Source organism: Mauremys mutica, chromosome 1 (genome assembly GCF_020497125.1).
Source record: "Mauremys mutica isolate MM-2020 ecotype Southern chromosome 1, ASM2049712v1, whole genome shotgun sequence".
Lineage (NCBI taxonomy): Eukaryota > Metazoa > Chordata > Testudines > Geoemydidae > Mauremys > Mauremys mutica.
Genome location: NC_059072.1, coordinates 253,511,747 through 253,529,387, shown reverse-complemented (window position 1 = coordinate 253,529,387; position 17,641 = coordinate 253,511,747). Strand labels below are relative to the sequence as shown.

The following is a 17,641-nucleotide window of genomic DNA, read 5'->3' as shown; positions in this document are numbered from 1 at the left end:
AAGGATATATTAAAAGCACCCATGAATTATGTCATTTGAAAGATGTGGGTCATATTGTGCCATCCATTTTTAAGCAGAATTTCTATTGATTTCATTTAGGTATTTTATTTCAAAGTGGGTGGTACATTACTCCATATGTATATATCACATGATGCAGGATTGCAAGATCATAATTTGGTACTGACACACTATCAGTTTTTCTGCTTGAAGACTCTAGTAGCCACCAATGCTGCTGTAGTTATGGGATGTGACGTTTTAAAGTCTAACCACTCTTTCAGGGCTCCATAATGAATATGTAGTGATTTGCTCTAGGGTGAAACATTGTACTCTATATAAGGCATCAGCTAGAGGGAAATTATTATGAAATTATAGGTGTCCAAAAAGCCAATGATTTACTTTTATTCACTTGTGTTAATCCAAAACAGCTTCTTTGTAAAAATTCTAATTGTACAGTGCTGTATTCAGTTTTATTCTTCAGGATAAAAAGCTTTGTATAAATATTAGATAATAGTTAAAAGTGAATATTTGTATATGATTGATCGTGAACTGGATCCTTCTGTTTTGTTTTTAAATTAAAGCACTAAGTTACAGGAGTGATTTGTTACAGCAGTATCATATTGCCTCTATATAAATCCATGGTACGCCCACACCTTGAATACTGTGTGCAAATGTAGTCGCCCCCATCTCAAAAAATATATTGGAAAAGGTTCAGAAAAGGGCAACAAAAATGATTAGGGGTATGGAAAGCCTGTCATATGATGAGCGATTAATAAGACTGGGACTTTTCAGCTTGGAAAAGAGATGACTCGGGTGGGGGAGGAAGAATATGATAGAGGTCTATAAAATCATGACTGGTGTGGAGAAAGTAAGTAAGGAAGAGTTATTTACTCCTTCTCGTAACATAAGAACTGGGGGCCACCAAATGAAATTAATAGGCAGCAGGTTTAAAACAAACAAAAGGAAGTATTTTTTTCACATAACACATAGTCAACCTGTGGAACTCCTTGCCAGAGGGTGTTGTGAAGGCCAAGACTATAACAGGGTTCAAAAAGAACTGGATAAATTCAATGGCTATTAGCCAGGATGGGCAGGAATGATTCCCTAGCCTCTGTTTGCCAGAAGCTGAGAATGGGCAACAGGGGATAGATCACTTGATGATTACCTGTTCTGTTCATTCCCTCTGGGGCACCTGGCATTGGCCACTGTTGGAAGACAGAATACTGGGCTAGATGGACCTTCGGGCTGACCCAGTATGGCTGTTCTTATGTTCTTAAGATGGATGGATCAAAACAAAGAAGTCTGTCTTTCCCAGCGAGTGTTTGTTTATAGTGGTTATCAGGATTGCCAAAAGAGGCCAGAAGAAAGGAGAGAAGGATGGTACAGAGGAAGCAGGAAAGGAGTATGGAATATGCCATAAAACCACTGAGGAACAGAAAGAAAGTACAGGGAAAGTGGGAAAGTCTACATAATGTCTGCACAAACTGGCTTTCTGCACAGCATGGCTTAAACGATAGCATAGGCCAGTCAATTTGGTTTGGGAGAATGGCTTCTGTCTAGTTTGCCAAATTCAGGGAATGAGTCACCTCAATCTTAAATGGAATTGATGCGTGTATGCCTAAAAATCTGCTACTACACAAGTGTAAGCAGAGTCAGGATGAGCTCTACCCTGACCTCTGGTGGTAGATTATGGGGAGTGCAGAAAGAAGTTTCAAGTATTTGCATTAGCAATTCAGTTATTTGCATTGGCACACCCACCCCCACTTAGCATACCGCACAGCAGCCTGGGATGGTTATTTTCACAGCTGTGGGAGCCCCAATTTCGTTGTTATTGGGGCAGGAGCAATAAAATGTTGTCACCCCGATTAGGTAAATGAGGAACTACAAAACTGTCTTATGATAGAGGGTTTCATTATCAATTAAATAGCACTTGCTAGATAAGGGACATGGGTTCCAAAACCCAGTCAAGAGAGAGAGGCTGGGGACAGATATCTGTACTTGGTGGTATAGGTTCCTTGTGTGAGCCAGAAGCACCAGTTCCACCTATGCTTCTCTCCACTGTGGAATGTCAGAGTTAATTTTTGATTCCCTTAAGAATCTAGATGCAGGTTACTGAGCTGAATTCACTGGTACTGGGGCTCCCCTACTATGAGCTGGAATCACTAAGAGGTGAAATCACTTATAAGCTGGACTTGCTGAGCTGAGAGCACTGTGCTAATGAGTGGAGCTGAAGTCACTGAAGAGCTGGACTTGCTGAGCTGAGAGCACTGTGCTAATGAGTGGGGGAGCCTGAAGCAATACTGGCAGAGCGGAGTGGAGCAGTTTGTGCAGCCACTGGGTGAGTGGAGCTGAGCAGCTCGTGAGGATGGCTGGAGCGGATCACAGGACAGCTGGTGGACCAGAGCAGCTGGCAGAGCGGAGCAGCCCACAGAGCAAGCGGAGCTGAGCTGTTTGCGGGGACGACTAGTGGAAGCAGAACCCCATGAAGAGGCAGGGCAGTTGGCCCCGAACCACGTAAGGTGCCCCTTTCTACCCAGGCTGGGGAGGGGGACCTCTGCAAAGAGACTCTTGAACTCTGGGGCTGCACTGACCCGGGACAGAGACTTTTGAATTGTGGGACTTTTGGGACTGTAGGTGATTTGGGGGGTTGCTGGACTCAAGGGCCCAGAGAGAAGGACACGGCCCAATTTGCTGGGGTGGGTCTTTGCTCACGGTTTGATCTATGAACTCTAGTTGAGGTATTTTCCAAATTTAATGCTTGTTGTTTATCTTATGTGATTAAACCTTTTCTGCTACACCAAGAGTCTGGGCTTGCGAGAGGGGAAGTATTGCCTCCTTGAGGCGCCCAGGGGTGTGTGTAAGATTTTCCCAGGTCACTGGGTGGGGGCTCGAGCTGGTTTGCATTATGTGGTGGGGAAGGGACCCCTATGTATTGAACCTGGCCCTTGCTGCTATCATTTCAGCCTAGCAGAGGGGTTACACAAGGATGTTCTATAAGATTCTCTTCCTACCCACCCACTATCTTAAATTTTTAAAATAAGCCAATATGTATTAACATAACGACAGTGACAGAATACGATGGAGAATAATGGCTCTACAGCAAGCAAATAACATTTAAAAATAAAGGCTTAAACAGAAATAAAGAGGGCCAAATTTTTCAAGTGAGTTTCTGATGCTGTACCAGCAAATTTTCTGTGTGTGAAACCAGCATTTTGAAATGCAAATATGAGGTTTGTGCATGCAAATGAGTGTATTATATGGAATGTGTGGGTGCCGTTTTAGGGGCCAATTTGATAATTCAGACCTGGATTTTTCTTGGGTACATCATGTGCTTTTAAAGGAGAAATTACTGTCAATATAGCAAATAACAGACATTTTCAAAATTCTGTAATGGAACTGTGTATTAAAGGTGCTGTTATGGTTGGTTGGTTGGTTGCTTGCTTTCTAGCTAAGGTTAAAGTTGCAGGTGGGAACTGTGAGCCAGGTTCAGTTTATGTGTATGCTGAATTCTGCTGATACAAACCCAGGTACAGAGTCTCCAGAGAAATAAGTTCTCTGAATGCAGGGAGGTTGCAGTATTAGAAAGTATCCAAAACCTCTCCTCCACCTAAAGGCACATGGTGGCCAGTGAAGTCCCAAAAATAAGTAGTGGCAATGGCCTGGAAAGAGTTGTGGCCAGGGCAATTGTGAAATACTCTGAGCACGTGTCTCCTTAATAGCTTCTGCCAATGAGGCTGCTCTGGCCTTTATTGGTCCTTTGTATCAATTTAATGCATGCTTGGAGTACTGGGGAATTATGTGTTGTCTTAGTGTGGTTGATGTGTCAGCTGTGTAATATTTTTGTAACATGTTTTTAAGTAATGAATTATGTACTTGGAGGATGATGTTCATGATAGAGTGCTCATTGGATCACAGGCAAACCACAAGTCTACTGAGCCCAATACTTAACTAAGTATAAGCAACTGTTATTGAGAGTGTGTGGCTGGCATAAGAATTGGTCTCTATCTGTGCTTTTCTTCCACCTCTATAGTTTAGATTCAGACTGAGTAAGAGACTTGGGAGAGAGCAGAGGGGGGAAAACCCCTAGTGACTTCGAGGATGCCCATTTCAATGGAAGTCTTTAAAGGTAGAGGATTCCATGATGGTGAGAATAAGGGCTTGTCTACACTACAGGGAAAATTTGATCTAAGCTACGCAATTTGAGTTACGTGAATAGCATGACTCAAATCAATGTAGCTTAGATCTACTTACCGCAGGGTCCACACTACGCAATGTCGATGGGAGACGCTCTCCCATTGACTCCCCTTATTCTTCTCAATTTGGTGGAGGACAGGAGTCCATGGGAGGGTGATCAGCAGTTGATTTAGCGGGTCTTCACTAGATCCGCTAAATCGACCGCCGATGCATCGATCACTGCTCGTCAATCCCCGGTAAGTGTAGAGAACCCCTAAGGATCTGTATAGCGTCACCTGCCTCCTGCAGTTACTGGCCCCAGCTCCTGTAAGGGGGAAGTTGGTCTCTGTTGGAGTCAATGTGGGGGAGAGCTAATATTAAATAATAAAATAAACCTTAAACCTCCCCCACTGCACCTTAGGAATAAAGGTTCTGATCCTGCAAAGACTTATGCAAATACTTAAGTTTATATTCTGTGAGAAGCCCTGTTGCGATCAGTGGGACTCCTCTCAGTACATAGAGATAAATAGGATCAGGGTCAAGGTGAGAAGATTGTTGGGGCAAATAATATAGGTATATTAATTGACTTAGGTGGCTTAAAAGGTTGAGAGGGCACCTGTAAGTGTACAGACTACCATAGCTCCTTTTTTTATACTGTTTCCCTGCCACTCCAGCACTTCTTACCAACCATTGATACTTCACTTTTTCTACTGTACTTAGCTACATTTCCATTATTGTAGCTGATGAGTAGTATGATATAGTGTGTATGTGTGAATGATGTGCTATAACATTTAATTGTAGCGTACTAGGGCATTTCAAAGTTGGGATATTTTGATGATATTTCTGCTTTGTTTTGATTTAAATAAATAAAATGCTTCACTTAATGTATTCAGAACGTCTTAAATGTTGGGAAATATTTAAACAAACTCTAGGGGAAATGAGGTGATTCCAGGCAGTTTTGGAAAATCTTATAAACAATATGGAGGAGCTAAACATGGAATATCCAGGGACTAAAGTTATTTTTCTAAGGGAAAAAGAATCAATAAGCTGGTTGGGGTAGCAAAAGCTTTCTTACAGTTGACAGATGTGCATTTGGCTGGTTATTAGGTCATTGCAAGGTTCTTATTTGTGTGCGTGAATTGCCACTGCTGTAACAACGGTTTACAGATTTATATGAGTCAATGGGAAGTGGCTTTTGTCTTTGCCATGCACCCTACAGAGACCACTGCTGGTTTATTTGATGCACTTGATTTAGGAGAAATCACCATTGAATTTAATAGCTCTTACAGCTTTTTTCATTTTTAATGGAAAGATTTAATCTTTTCCAGCAGACTGGGTTTTATATCAATTCAGAGGTACTGGTAGCTGCAAGAATTCTTGCCTTGTTGCCTTGTGCCACTGGTATTCGCACTGAATTGGTGGCAAACTAAATGATTACATTTGATGACACAAGTGAAACGTCTCATTCTAGTTTGCCAGAGCAATTTGTTTTATAATTGTGGCTCAAGAATTGCATTAAACAAGTTGTTAAATCCGCTTTTCTCTTTCTAGTTGGTAGCATCCATCGTATTTATCAGCTTTGGAGTGGTAGCAGCATTCTGTTGTGCAATAGTTGATGGAGTCTTTGCAGCACGACATATAGTAAGTATGGTCCTTAATATTTTTTCTTTTGGTTCAGAATTCTCATGTCACTTCCAGTAGGAAATATTTTTTTCTGGGTTATGATAAGTGATGTTTTAGTTACTTGGTAGCCCTTCTAGTTTGAGAAATGATTTATTCATTGATGATTATGCCATTCCTGTTGGCAGAAAATGAATAGGAAACCCCAATCAATGTCAAAACTTAGAGCTGTAGCGAAGAATATGTTCATGTCTATGTGAGTTTCAGCTACTGAGGAAAAGTTAGATGACACAATGACAGGAGTTCACAGACTAGTGTCTGCTTAGGAAAGTGAGGCTATTTCAGTCTTCCTCAAAAAGCTTTATTTCATTATTCAGAATTCCAGACATACAGAAGCTCTAAGCATGGCCGGTCAGGATGCGGAACACTCCAGATTCATATTGTTCAGGGTACATATTGTTCAAAGCAGTCACACTACACCATGGTCCAGCACAGGGGTAGCTTTGCCCCAGGCCCTTCCAAGAAAGGGAGTGGAATACAACAAAGGAGGAGAGATCATTTTGATGGAGAAGATAGAGAGATGGTAAGGCCATGGTTAGAGGTAGAGGAGGATGGAAAGTTGTCTAGGGACTCCTACCAAGTGACAAACAACCCCAACCTGACCATCTCCCACCTGCCTAATGCTCTACCCACCAGAGTGACAAACATCCTCCATCCTCAGTCTGTCTTCCAAAAGCCCCATGCAGCCCCTTGTTCCTCACTCTGCAATGACCTTGTCCTCCTTCCGACCAAAAACCTCACAACTGTTTACTTCACTAGTCCATTTATTTGTTTATTATGTCATAGAACATTTATTATTTGTGTTACTGTAGCATCTGGAAGCCCCATTCATAGACCAGGATTTCATTGTTCTAGGTGCTGTACAAACAAAGTAAAAAGACAATCCCTGCCCCAAAGAACTTACAGTCTAAGAATAAAACAAGAGACAATCGATGGACGCAGACAGATTTAAATGTGGGGTGGTTTGACTATCCCAGCTCACATTCAGATTTTTATCAATCCTGTTTCTTTTTCCTTTGTATTTTTTTAATTCCCTTAAAACAAGGAAATCAAGTGCAGAAGTCTATATTAATGCATCCTTTTGATTGCATTCTTGACATTTATGCACATAAAATCTCAAAGTTAAGTTTAACAGAATTGTAACTCAGATATATTGCACACAACATAACATATTAACTAAAATACACACATCGTACAGACTGCTACAAAATTTTATGGGCTTGATTTTTCCTCAGACTTACACTGGTGTGACTTAGTTGATGGGGTTCCTGATGTGTAGTGGTGGAGCAAGTGGATGCTAGGACCAGGATGCTTTTTCTTTGTCATTATTTTCCCCTCCAAAACAATGTGGAAACTACAGCTGGGTGGGGTTTTTTTTTTCCTGAATCTTTTTTCCGAAAAATGCAGATTTGGGTCCATGGAAACATTTAGTGAACTCGGGTCCATTCTAGTAAATTGTTTTGGTTGGAGAGAAAAAGAGAAAAAAATGTGGAAACGTTGAAATAGTTTGCTTTGACATGTTTCAGTTTTTCACCAAACCAAGGAGGAGATGGTGGCAGTAACTCCTTTATACTCAATAGCCCAAGGCACTTACCTGGGATGTGGTTTGAATCCCTGCTCTGGAGTAGGGACTTGAACCCAAATCTCTCATCCCAGCTGAGTGCCTAACCACGGGGATATTTGGTATTCTGGGATGGGGTTCTCTGTCTCTTCTGTTGAAGCTGTTCTATTTTGTATAAATAATTAAATTTTCATTGGAGCAGGGACTGGAAACTGGCTGTCCCCCCATCCCCAGTGAATGCCATGAGCCCGGGCTATAGAGCCATTCTATCTCCTCTCTCTCTCTCTCTCTGGTTATTATTATAAATAAAAATTGCACTTGGAGAGGAAGAGGAACTTTAACGATTTGTTATTTAAAAAAAAATTTTTTGTGTGGTTATTACATGATCTGGTTTAATCTCCTTCTCTTGTGGCTGGTAGGTTTTATATTTCAGCTGTGCAGAACCCCTAGTATCTCAACTGAAGGTGATTTATATTTATTATTAATTATTATGATTTTATTATTATAAATATGGGATGATGATGAGCTTTCAGTCTGCCCTGAGCAATGAGGCCGCATACTGTTGTTTTTTCCTGGAGCTGCCTAGGAAATATTGTAACTCTAGGATTCACAGTCTCCCTCCTGGTTTCCTTATTGCTTTGGGGAAGTAGTAAAGTGCTCCAAGTCGGTATCAGGTGCAGCATACAGTTACTGATGCATCAGGACAGCTATGCTGGCCTCTGAGTTGTAGAGGGGAAGGCTGTCCTCACTTCTCTTGTTCAGTCTGGGAACGTAGACGCTGTGCAGAGTATGCTTCTCCTCTTGCCCTGTGAATGGTGGTGTTGATTGCTGGCACAAGGAAGCACTTTATACCTGTTTACTCCCATGTGTCTGTGTACAGGACAGAACAGGGCCTGGCCTAAACTGAGCATCAGTTGAGTTTTTTGTGACCCCTTTGCCCTTCCTTATATTTTTGGCTCTATCTTATTAATGGTGTGGCATCTTTATCATCTCTGATTTCTTTGCAAATCATTCAGAGGAATACAGCTGTTGTTAATATAAATATCATATTCACATTCATGTTTGGGGTGAGAGCTACAAATATCTTAATGGGGCAGATTTGTGAAATCTGTCAATAGGAATAGTGTAGAATTCAGTTTATCAGCACCATGGTATCAGAGAACCTTTTTAGTATGGTAAGATGTGTATTTTTTATGGTTCATTCCCTGACTCAACCCTCACTTTGAACAAGTGACCATTGTGTATGTATCCAAAAGCGTGTGCAACCCATCAAGATACTAAAAGGTTAGACAAAGAATGTCACCTTCTCTGATGTATAGTATTACGTCTGAGGGCACTGTGTAGGCAAAATCTCAAACACAGAGACAAATAACAGCCCTTTAATATTTCTAGGCACTTGCTTAGTCATTCTTCACTCTCTTGCCTTTCAGCTCCCTGCTCTTACTTTACACATCTGCTCCAGAAACTACATTTCTCCCTTATCTTGGGCAAATAGTAATATCATGTTAGTATATGAAGAAAAATCTCTCTTAAGTAATACTCTTATATTCTTTCCAGAGTACAAATATCTTCACATGACAGAAAGAGATGGCATGCCCTTGGAGTGGCCTTATTCGTACAGGGCTGTGAAGTTGAAAGGGGAGTTCTGGGGCTAGACATTCAAAGGCTTGTCACAATGCAATTTCAAGACACCAGGGTGTTGCACTGCCCCCAAGAGAAGGCCCATAGCAGTCTTGGATGTAGTTCAGAATCCAGCAGGTCAGTGACTAAGCCAATTAAGTTGCAATTGTCATCTGCTCAGTGCTGGAGACTTAACAGTGCCGGACAAAATACAGACATTTGTCCTTGAGATTTACTCTAAAATGAAACAAGGCAAATTCAGGCCTAGCACAAGTGCCTTCGGGTAAATCAACAGAGTTTACACTGTTTACCTATTGACACTATTTGAGTCTGAGTTTGATCCAACCATCTTTCTCCAATAGTACAGTACAAAGACTTATTTAGCAATATTGCTAGAAAATTAGAGATCGTGCAAAACTTATCATAGTCACCATCCAACTTATTACATTCTTAGCCGCCTAAGTGCAAGAACTTAATAAGGGAGGGTGAAATAAGGTGACAGCTCACCTAAATTTACTGACTACCAAATGCGTGGGGGGTGAGTTGCTGCTCACTCCTATGGTGTCCCATGACCTACTTAGTACATATCGAAGGAAGGCGTATCATATAGCCCACCTTTGTCGCTGTTGTGTTAATAATTCTTTACCTCGCCCCATTTTACCCACATACTGCCCCCATCAAGAAGTAACAGTGTTTGTTTGAATTCCATTCTCTCACAGGATATTGCCAGTAGCACTTATACTGTACCTGTATCATGCTGCTCACTAATATCTGAGATGTGGTTTGGCTGCTACCATTTAGGAATCATTTATGGAGTTTTGGTCCAAGCTGCCCTCTCTGCAAGGAGAAGCCAAAATCCCAGCCTACATAGGGGATTGCTGTTTCTGTGGCATTGTTCCCTTTCACCTCCCCAAATGTTCCTCCAGGGATCCATGTGTGTGGAGGAAGCTGGGCTTTGGGAGACAGGGGTCAGGGCAGGTAAGACAGCCAGTCTATGTAGCTCTTTACTCATCCCCTCCAACTCGTGAGGATTCTAACCTAAGTTTAATGAAGCTTTTGTAGAACTTGACAAGTTAATGCAGACATCTGTCTTGAGGAGGGGTCTGGGACTGGTAGAGGAGCCCCTGGCAGCATGGTTCCAAGAGGGAGAAAGGCACTAGTTGAAGCCAAGGAAGGCAGTTTAGAGAGGTATAGGGTTTCCACACAGATGGCCTTTATCTCCATCAAGATCTTCTGGTTAGGCCGTCTGAATCCCTTTCCAGTTCCACGTAGAGGGGTTGCAGCACAGAACGGCATTTCCTCCTCACTACGAAGCCACGGGAGGGAGCGCCACAAGCAGAAACCTGGCATTTCCAGTCACCTATGCAGGAATGAGCTGGCAGAAAGTCAGGGCATTCAATGATCCAAAATTGTGAAACAATATGGGTATGAGAGCTGTGGGGACATGAGTGTGGGGAAGGGTAGAATTAAGATGATAAAGTAGCCTGGTTCAGAACTCCAACAAATACAACACAACCCTTCACACCAATTAAAAATAAGAAACGTCCCTTATTTGTCTTTCATTCGTGACTTCATTAAAGTAGGAAGAGATGGAAACAAGGCAAATAAATCACCACATTATAATCCTTGTCAGTTTGTGCCTGTTTCTGAATGTTGAGGCTTTTTTTAAGCCCAGTTTCTCTTGCTTTTATAATGCTGTGGATGAAATCATAAAGTACCTTCTCTGTTTTTTCTTAAAAGACATAAAATTGACAAAATCTTGCTTAGAAGGGGATATTCTTCAAAAAAGATGTATTTAAATTATTTAAGACTCATTTAAAAAACACTTCACTTAATAGAAAGCTCTGGAGCAAAGCACTTATAAAATTAAAGACACTGAAGTAAAAGCAGCTTGATTTAAAGTGGCACTAGCTCATTTGAGAAATAATAGTGCAGATGTATTTTACCGTGTAAGGTTCATTTCAGCACTAATCCATTCAACTGCACTCTTCACCTTAGAAAAGAAAAGAAAAAAAATTAGAATCAAATGAAACAAATCAAAGCTACAAGTAATATGCAAGTATCAGAGGGGTAGCCATGTTAGTCTGGTTCTGTAGAAGCAGCAAAGAATCCTGTGGCACCTTATAGACTAACAGACGTTTTGCAGCATGAGCTTTCGTGGGTGAATACCCACTTCTTCAGATGCAAGTCTTGCATCTGAAGAAGTGGGTATTCACCCACGAAAGCTCATGCTGCAAAACGTCTGTTAGTCTATAAGGTGCCACAGGATTCTTTGCTGCTTCTAAGTAATATGCAGTGATGATGTTATTTCAGAAAAATATAGAGACTACAGGAATCCTTTACTGTATCTGCAAATCATGTTCGCTTGAGGCATGTTGTTACCTAGCAGTAGACTAGAGCACTGATTCTGCGAACATAAGAACTGTCATTCTGGGTCAGACCAATGGTCTATCTAGCCCAGTAACCTATCTCTGACAGTGGCCAGTACCAGAGCTTCAGGGTGAGTGTACAAAACAGGGCAGTTTTAATGATCCACCCCAGATTTCCCCTCCTGGCTTCTGGCAGTCAGAGGTTTAGGTCACCCCAACCATCCCTGACTATCGTGCTATCTTCCATGAACTGATCTGGCTCTTTTTTTGAGCCCAGTTATACTTTTGGTCATCACAATGTCCTATGGCAATAAGTCCCACAGCTTAATTGTGTGTCGTGTGAAGAAGTACCTCCTCTTATTAGTATTTAACCTGCTCGAACTGTAGAGCCTTTGAGAGGAGGTTGTATGACATCTGAAATCATATATTGTAAATATCAGTGACCTTGTTTGGCTGAAGCATTTGAACCTCACTGCAGGTGTCTGGAGGGAGGCTGTGGGGGAAGCTTCTGAATATCCAGACTTGATATCACTTGTCTCCAGATTAGATTCAGGTTCCATGCTGACCAGCACCATGTACCAAGATCCAGGTTTTGATTACAGAGGCGAACTCTCTTGACCTGTTCTGAAGACTTCAAGTGAATTAGAACTATGACAGGAAATAAGTACATATCTGGGTCTCTGGTTTTGGCCTTTCTCTGACAATAATGTTTGTGATAGATTTAAATTTGCTGTCACATTACATTATTTTTGAAGTTATCAAAACTTTCAGTTTTGTAACAAAATTGAGTTTATTTTCTTAACTTCAAATGTCCTGATTTCTTCCTCCTTTTTTTCTTTTCTTTTTTTCTGGGGGTGGGGGGTGGGGGGGCGTGGGAGGTAGGTAAGGAGAAGGAATTAAAACTGAACATTACATTATGTAATGTTTTCATTGAAATGAATATACATCTTAAATATTGCTAAAATCACAGCGAGGTGGACATCAAAGAAAAAAAGCTATGAAATGCATATCAATAAAAATTAACTCTTAACTCAAATAATTAAAACAGTTTGTAAACAGCTGAATCAGAGCAATTGTACAATTGCTCTTAAAGTGTAACATTTTGAGCATTTAGGATTTTAAACTTGATATGTTTGTCTTCTCTTTACACGTTATATTAAAAGAAGAATTAATAAGAGAAGTACTGAAACAGGCTATGTGGGGAATTGGGTAGCTCAGAGACTTAATAATGGGGATATGGAGTCTTTCATCTCTTGATTCCCAGTCTGAGTCAAGGCCAATTTGGTAATGATTTAGTTGGGGATTGGTCCTGCTTTTAGCAGGAGGTTGGACTAGATGATCTCCTGAGATCCCTTCCAACCCTGATATTCTATGAATGATCAAAAGTTGTTATACTCATATAGCTATCTGGTTGCTGCATGGTAGTGTCTGTACAGTTCTTAGGGGACACATTTGTATCACAAAACCACAGCCTATGTTGGCAGTAGCAGTGAAAGCCAATGTGGCATTTAGATGTGGTCATGTTTAGAAGTGTTCCTTCCAGTTATTCAGCAGTATTTGGGCCTGTGTTGTTAAACTTGCATTGTTACTTCTTGTCCTATGTAGTGGGTGACATTAGAAATGCAGTAAGTATAACACTGCCACCCTGTGAAATGCCTGCATTTCTACAGCTGTGCAACTTTGATACCACTAGCTGTTTTGAATTTGCAGCCACAATGATCATATATATATCCTGTGCACACCCAGCATCAGCATGTGAGCAACCTGGGACTATGCAAGTACCTGAGTTCTAATTGCAGATGGTTTTACTGTGATGACTTAGTATTTGACTTAGGCTAAGATGACTTAGTTTGAACATAGTGGAGTGGCTGCCTGCCACCATGTTTTCTGGGCTTATTGTCCTGCAGCTCTGTGTATCTTACATAGGCAACTTTGGGAGATTCATATTTTGACTATAACAATTTTTCTCACAAAGAGCTTGTGGAAATATTATCAGCCATGTGGTGTTTTTATTCCTTTAGACTGAGAAACAGAGAAATCATCATGGCAAATGATTCTGCAGAGTGGTGGATTTGATAGCCAGTGAATCTAGATTTACTTATTGTCTTGCCTGTAAGTAGTTATATCTCTTTAGAGTATCAGATAGGCCGTGGACTCTCCAACTTCTACTCTCTTCTGTTGTCTCATAGGGCCAGGTGCTGTCATGAGAACTGAGAGAGGTGCCCCATAATTCTCCATGACATCCAGAGTGTTACATGCCCAGATGGGTGGGATGGGATACAAGGTGAATATCAGTGTCTTGGCTGTGGGTCCCAGAGCTGTTGCAGCTGAGTTGTTGCCAGATGTGAGCATTTAAAATGGGAATCTTCACCACCACATGATTGTCAGAGCATCTGGCAGAAAGCCAGCCAATTGTGTGTTATAGCGGATGAAATAATTTATTTCCGGTGAAACCTAGAACTGCTGGGTAAAAGTGAACATCATAGTACTAAAGAGAGAGAGGGACATTCCAAGAATGTGAGGGCAAAGTTGGATGAGTTTTTAGACTGGAGATTTATGGAAGTGATGGAAACTGACAAGAAGATCAAAGCCTACAGTGAAAATTTTCCTTCAGCCCCCTGCGAGACACTGAATCAAACTGTGCCGTAGCTTGCCTCAGAATCAAAGGGATTGCTGGCGATAGCTGAGAAGGTGTGTTACCAGCCTCCCATTCTTCTCAAACACTGAGGCCCAGCAAACTGCAGTCTGTGATGGGCTACAGGTGACTGTTACATCCAACAATGATTGAAATAATCAAACACTGTCAGCTCTGTACCCAGGGCATAAGTTTAATGCAAAACACACACTGCAAGTCTCAGGGGCAATGAAAGTCCCATGATAGTGAAGCTAAGATATCACTATCAGCAAAATTTTGGAAGGACTCAACAAAGGAATTCACATGAATAGGCAGAAACTCTTTGCAGTTTACCTATATGATGTGATAAGTAGACGGGGAATGTGCTACTGGCCTATCTTTTAGCCATTGTGTGTGCCATCTGAAGCCCAGGAACTGATGGATTTCTTGACACCATTGGGTGGTTATACTTGGAATGGCAGGGAATTTCCAACTTTTTTCACCTAAGGTTTTCTCTCTCACACACTACAGAAGCTGAACCAAAACCAAGAACTTGGGGAGTTTAGCATTGGTCATCACATTGAAGTCACCTAGTTGTGCACCAATCTCCTGGGTTATCTCTCAGCACTGTTTATGAGCATTAAGTTCATACAGACATACCCTCCAAATTTAAAACCATTTTGTACAATCTTTTAAGAACCCATTAGAAAATATTCACCTTTCATCTAAAGGAAAAACAAATAGCTTTATTTCATTTCTAAAGAAGTTGTTACCTTGACGACTGGTAATAGAAAACTGAACTCAAGTCATATGTAATTTCTAGCCTCAATTAAATTATAAAGCTTCTCTATGGAGAAAAACCATAAATGCATTTTACTTTCTCTGTGCTGATACATGATGCAAAATTATAGCTAATTACTTGTAATTTTGTTTCCATCCTTTATGACTCATTAATATAATGACATGGCATATACTGTAAGATTTTTTTTTTCAATGGAATCAGAACTAATTATTCCTAAGTCAAGACTAACACTTGTTCACTTGTGATGTTTAGCTCCTATTAAAAGCCTTTATTTTCAGGTGTATGCTTTTTATTTTTTGAAGTAGGCACTTACAGATGCTTTTTAGTAAAAACTGACGTTCTTAAAAGAAAAATCAGTGTAGGAGAATGTTTTATTAAATGACTTTGAAATGCAGTGTGGTAATTTAGGATACACTGCATTTTGAAGCTGATTGTCTTGTGACATAGAGTACAGTACTGGATTTCACACCTTATAGTACAATGGAAAACATGTAGTGTCCTTCCCGGGCTGCTGCACAAATTAGATAGTGCCCTCTAAATTGTGCAGCAGTCTGGGAAAGATACTGTATGTGTTATACCTGCTCCCACTGACTTAAATGACAGCAGAATCTGGCTCTTAATGCTGCCAGCAGAGCTATTCCAATCGATGGAAGCCTTTCTAGCAGGACAGATGCTGAGCCCATTCAAATAATAATCATTTTAATACAGCCAAGTGCACTCATGCATCTAGGAACAAAGGGTGAGGTTCAGTTCTGCACCTCTAAAAGGTACAGCATAGAACTCCCAGGTCAGGAAGAAGCGGGGATTAGGGGGGCTTTCAGTAACCTTTATGCCCTTCTGATCCAGGAGAGGACCCTGACATAATTTAGACACCCTTGGAGGCCTCTCTGAGTTACAGCAGCCTTCTTGGGCGGCCCTCTAGGAATCTCCATAGTGCTGGGTGTTGTGGTCTCACCCCTGATACGACCCTTCTTCTCACGGTCCTATCCTGGCACACTTGCTGGACTGGGGTCAGAGGTCAGCCCAACATCGGTCTTCCACAGGGCCTGCACCGGGGAAATCTTCTCAGCTGATATGGGTTTTTTAAGGCCCTTTTATGCCACTCTGGCCCTTTTACCTGCAGTGAAGGAGCTAGAGCAGTGGTTCTCAAACTTTTGTACTGGTGACCCCTTTCACACAGCAAGTCTCTGAGTACGACCCCCTCCTCATAAATTAAACACTTTTTTTATATTTAACACTATTATAAATGCTGGAGGTGAAGCGGGGCTTGGAGTGGAGGCTGACAGCTCGTGACTCCCCCACATAATAACCTCATGACCCCCTCTGAGGTCCCGACCCCCAGTTTGAGAACCCCTGAGCTAGAGGAGTGGGGAGGATCTGATCTAAAGAAGGGACCATGGTTACAAGATGGAGGGGAGTGTATCCTGGAAAGGACTTAGGGGCCATGGTGGATGACAAATTGCACACGAGTTCCCATGTGTGACTGGGGCTAACAGGGCTAACGTGGTCATTGGACATATAAGCAGGGGAATGTCAAGCAGAAGTAGGAAGGTGGTATTACCGCTGTATACAGCATTAGTGACAAGTATCAGAGGGGTAGCCATGTTAGTTTGGATCTGTAAAAGTAGCAAAGAATCCTGTGGCACCTTATAGACTAACAGACGTTTTGGAGCATGAGCTTTCGTGGATGAATACCCACTTCGTCACATGCATGCATCCGACGAAGTGGGTATTCACCCACGAAAGCTCATGCTCTAAAACGTCTGTTAGTCTATAAGGTGCCACAGGATTCTTTGCAGCATTAGTGAGACCATTATTGGAATACCGTGTCCAGTTTTTGTGTCTGTCCATGCTTCAAAAGGGATGCGGACAAACTGGAAAGGGCTTAGAAAAGAGCTACAAGAATGGTTTGAGGCCTGGAAAACATGGCTTATAATGAGAGACTTACGCTCAGCCTATTCAAAGAAAAGGTTAAAAGGTGATTTGATCATGGTCTTTAAGTACCCACGTAAGGAGAGGATTTAGCAGAGGTCCCTTTAGTCTAGCAGACAAAGGCATCATGAGATTCAGTGGCTGGAAGTTGATGCTAAACAAACTGAAGAAGCAGACGCAAGTTTTTAATGGTAATGATAGTTAACTATTGAAACAACTTGCTTAGGGATGTAGTGGATTCTCCATCATGTGACATCTTTAATGCAAGACTGTCTTACTAAAAGATAAGATATATAGCTCAGCCAGAAGTTACAGACTCAGTGCAGGAATCACTGAGTGAAATTCTATGTCCTGGCTGGAAGGTGGGCTGTGGTAAGAGCTGCCCAGGGAGCCTGGGCTGTTATGGGGAGCCCTGGACCCTCCATCCATCCTGGATGATGCACTCGGGGGGGGGGGGCAGGGACATGGGCTGGGGGCTGCTCTAGGGCACCCTGGCTCCTCGCCCAGAACAGGTGCAGGGTTTTGGGCTCCCCACAGCTGCCCCGGCTCCCTACAGTCTAGGGTAACCATACATCCTGTTTTGGCCAGGACAGTCCCCTTTGTAAGCCCTGTCCTGGACATCCCAACTTTTTTGGCAAAATTGGGCATTTGTCCATTATCTGTTGGAGCAAACGGGATAAATGCCCAGCTTTGCCAAAAAGGGACTCGGGGCAGGGGAGAGGGCATCTGAGGGCCCCTAGAAGGGAAGGTCTGTTTACAAATACAGGGAGCAAAGGAGCTGTGTGTGTGTGTGTGTGTGTATACACACGCACACAAAAGACGGGGAATTTTGGCTGTCTAAAAGGCCCATTCAAATAGGGAAGGAATTAATCTGAGTAAGAGTGAAAGGGGAG

The 17,641-nt window shown here is 41.9% G+C and overlaps 1 protein-coding gene across 3 annotated transcripts in view; it reads left to right on the top strand.

Moving 5' to 3' along the window:
• TMEM255B (transmembrane protein 255B) overlaps positions 1-17,641 on the top strand; it is a 102,029-nt gene that overhangs the window by 41,531 nt on the left and 42,857 nt on the right. For all 3 annotated transcript variants that reach the window (XM_045007284.1, XM_045007298.1, XM_045007294.1), the window contains exon 4: positions 5,722-5,811. In XM_045007284.1, the coding sequence (XP_044863219.1) occupies positions 5,722-5,811 (90 nt within the window). The remainder of the gene's footprint in view (positions 1-5,721; positions 5,812-17,641) is intronic.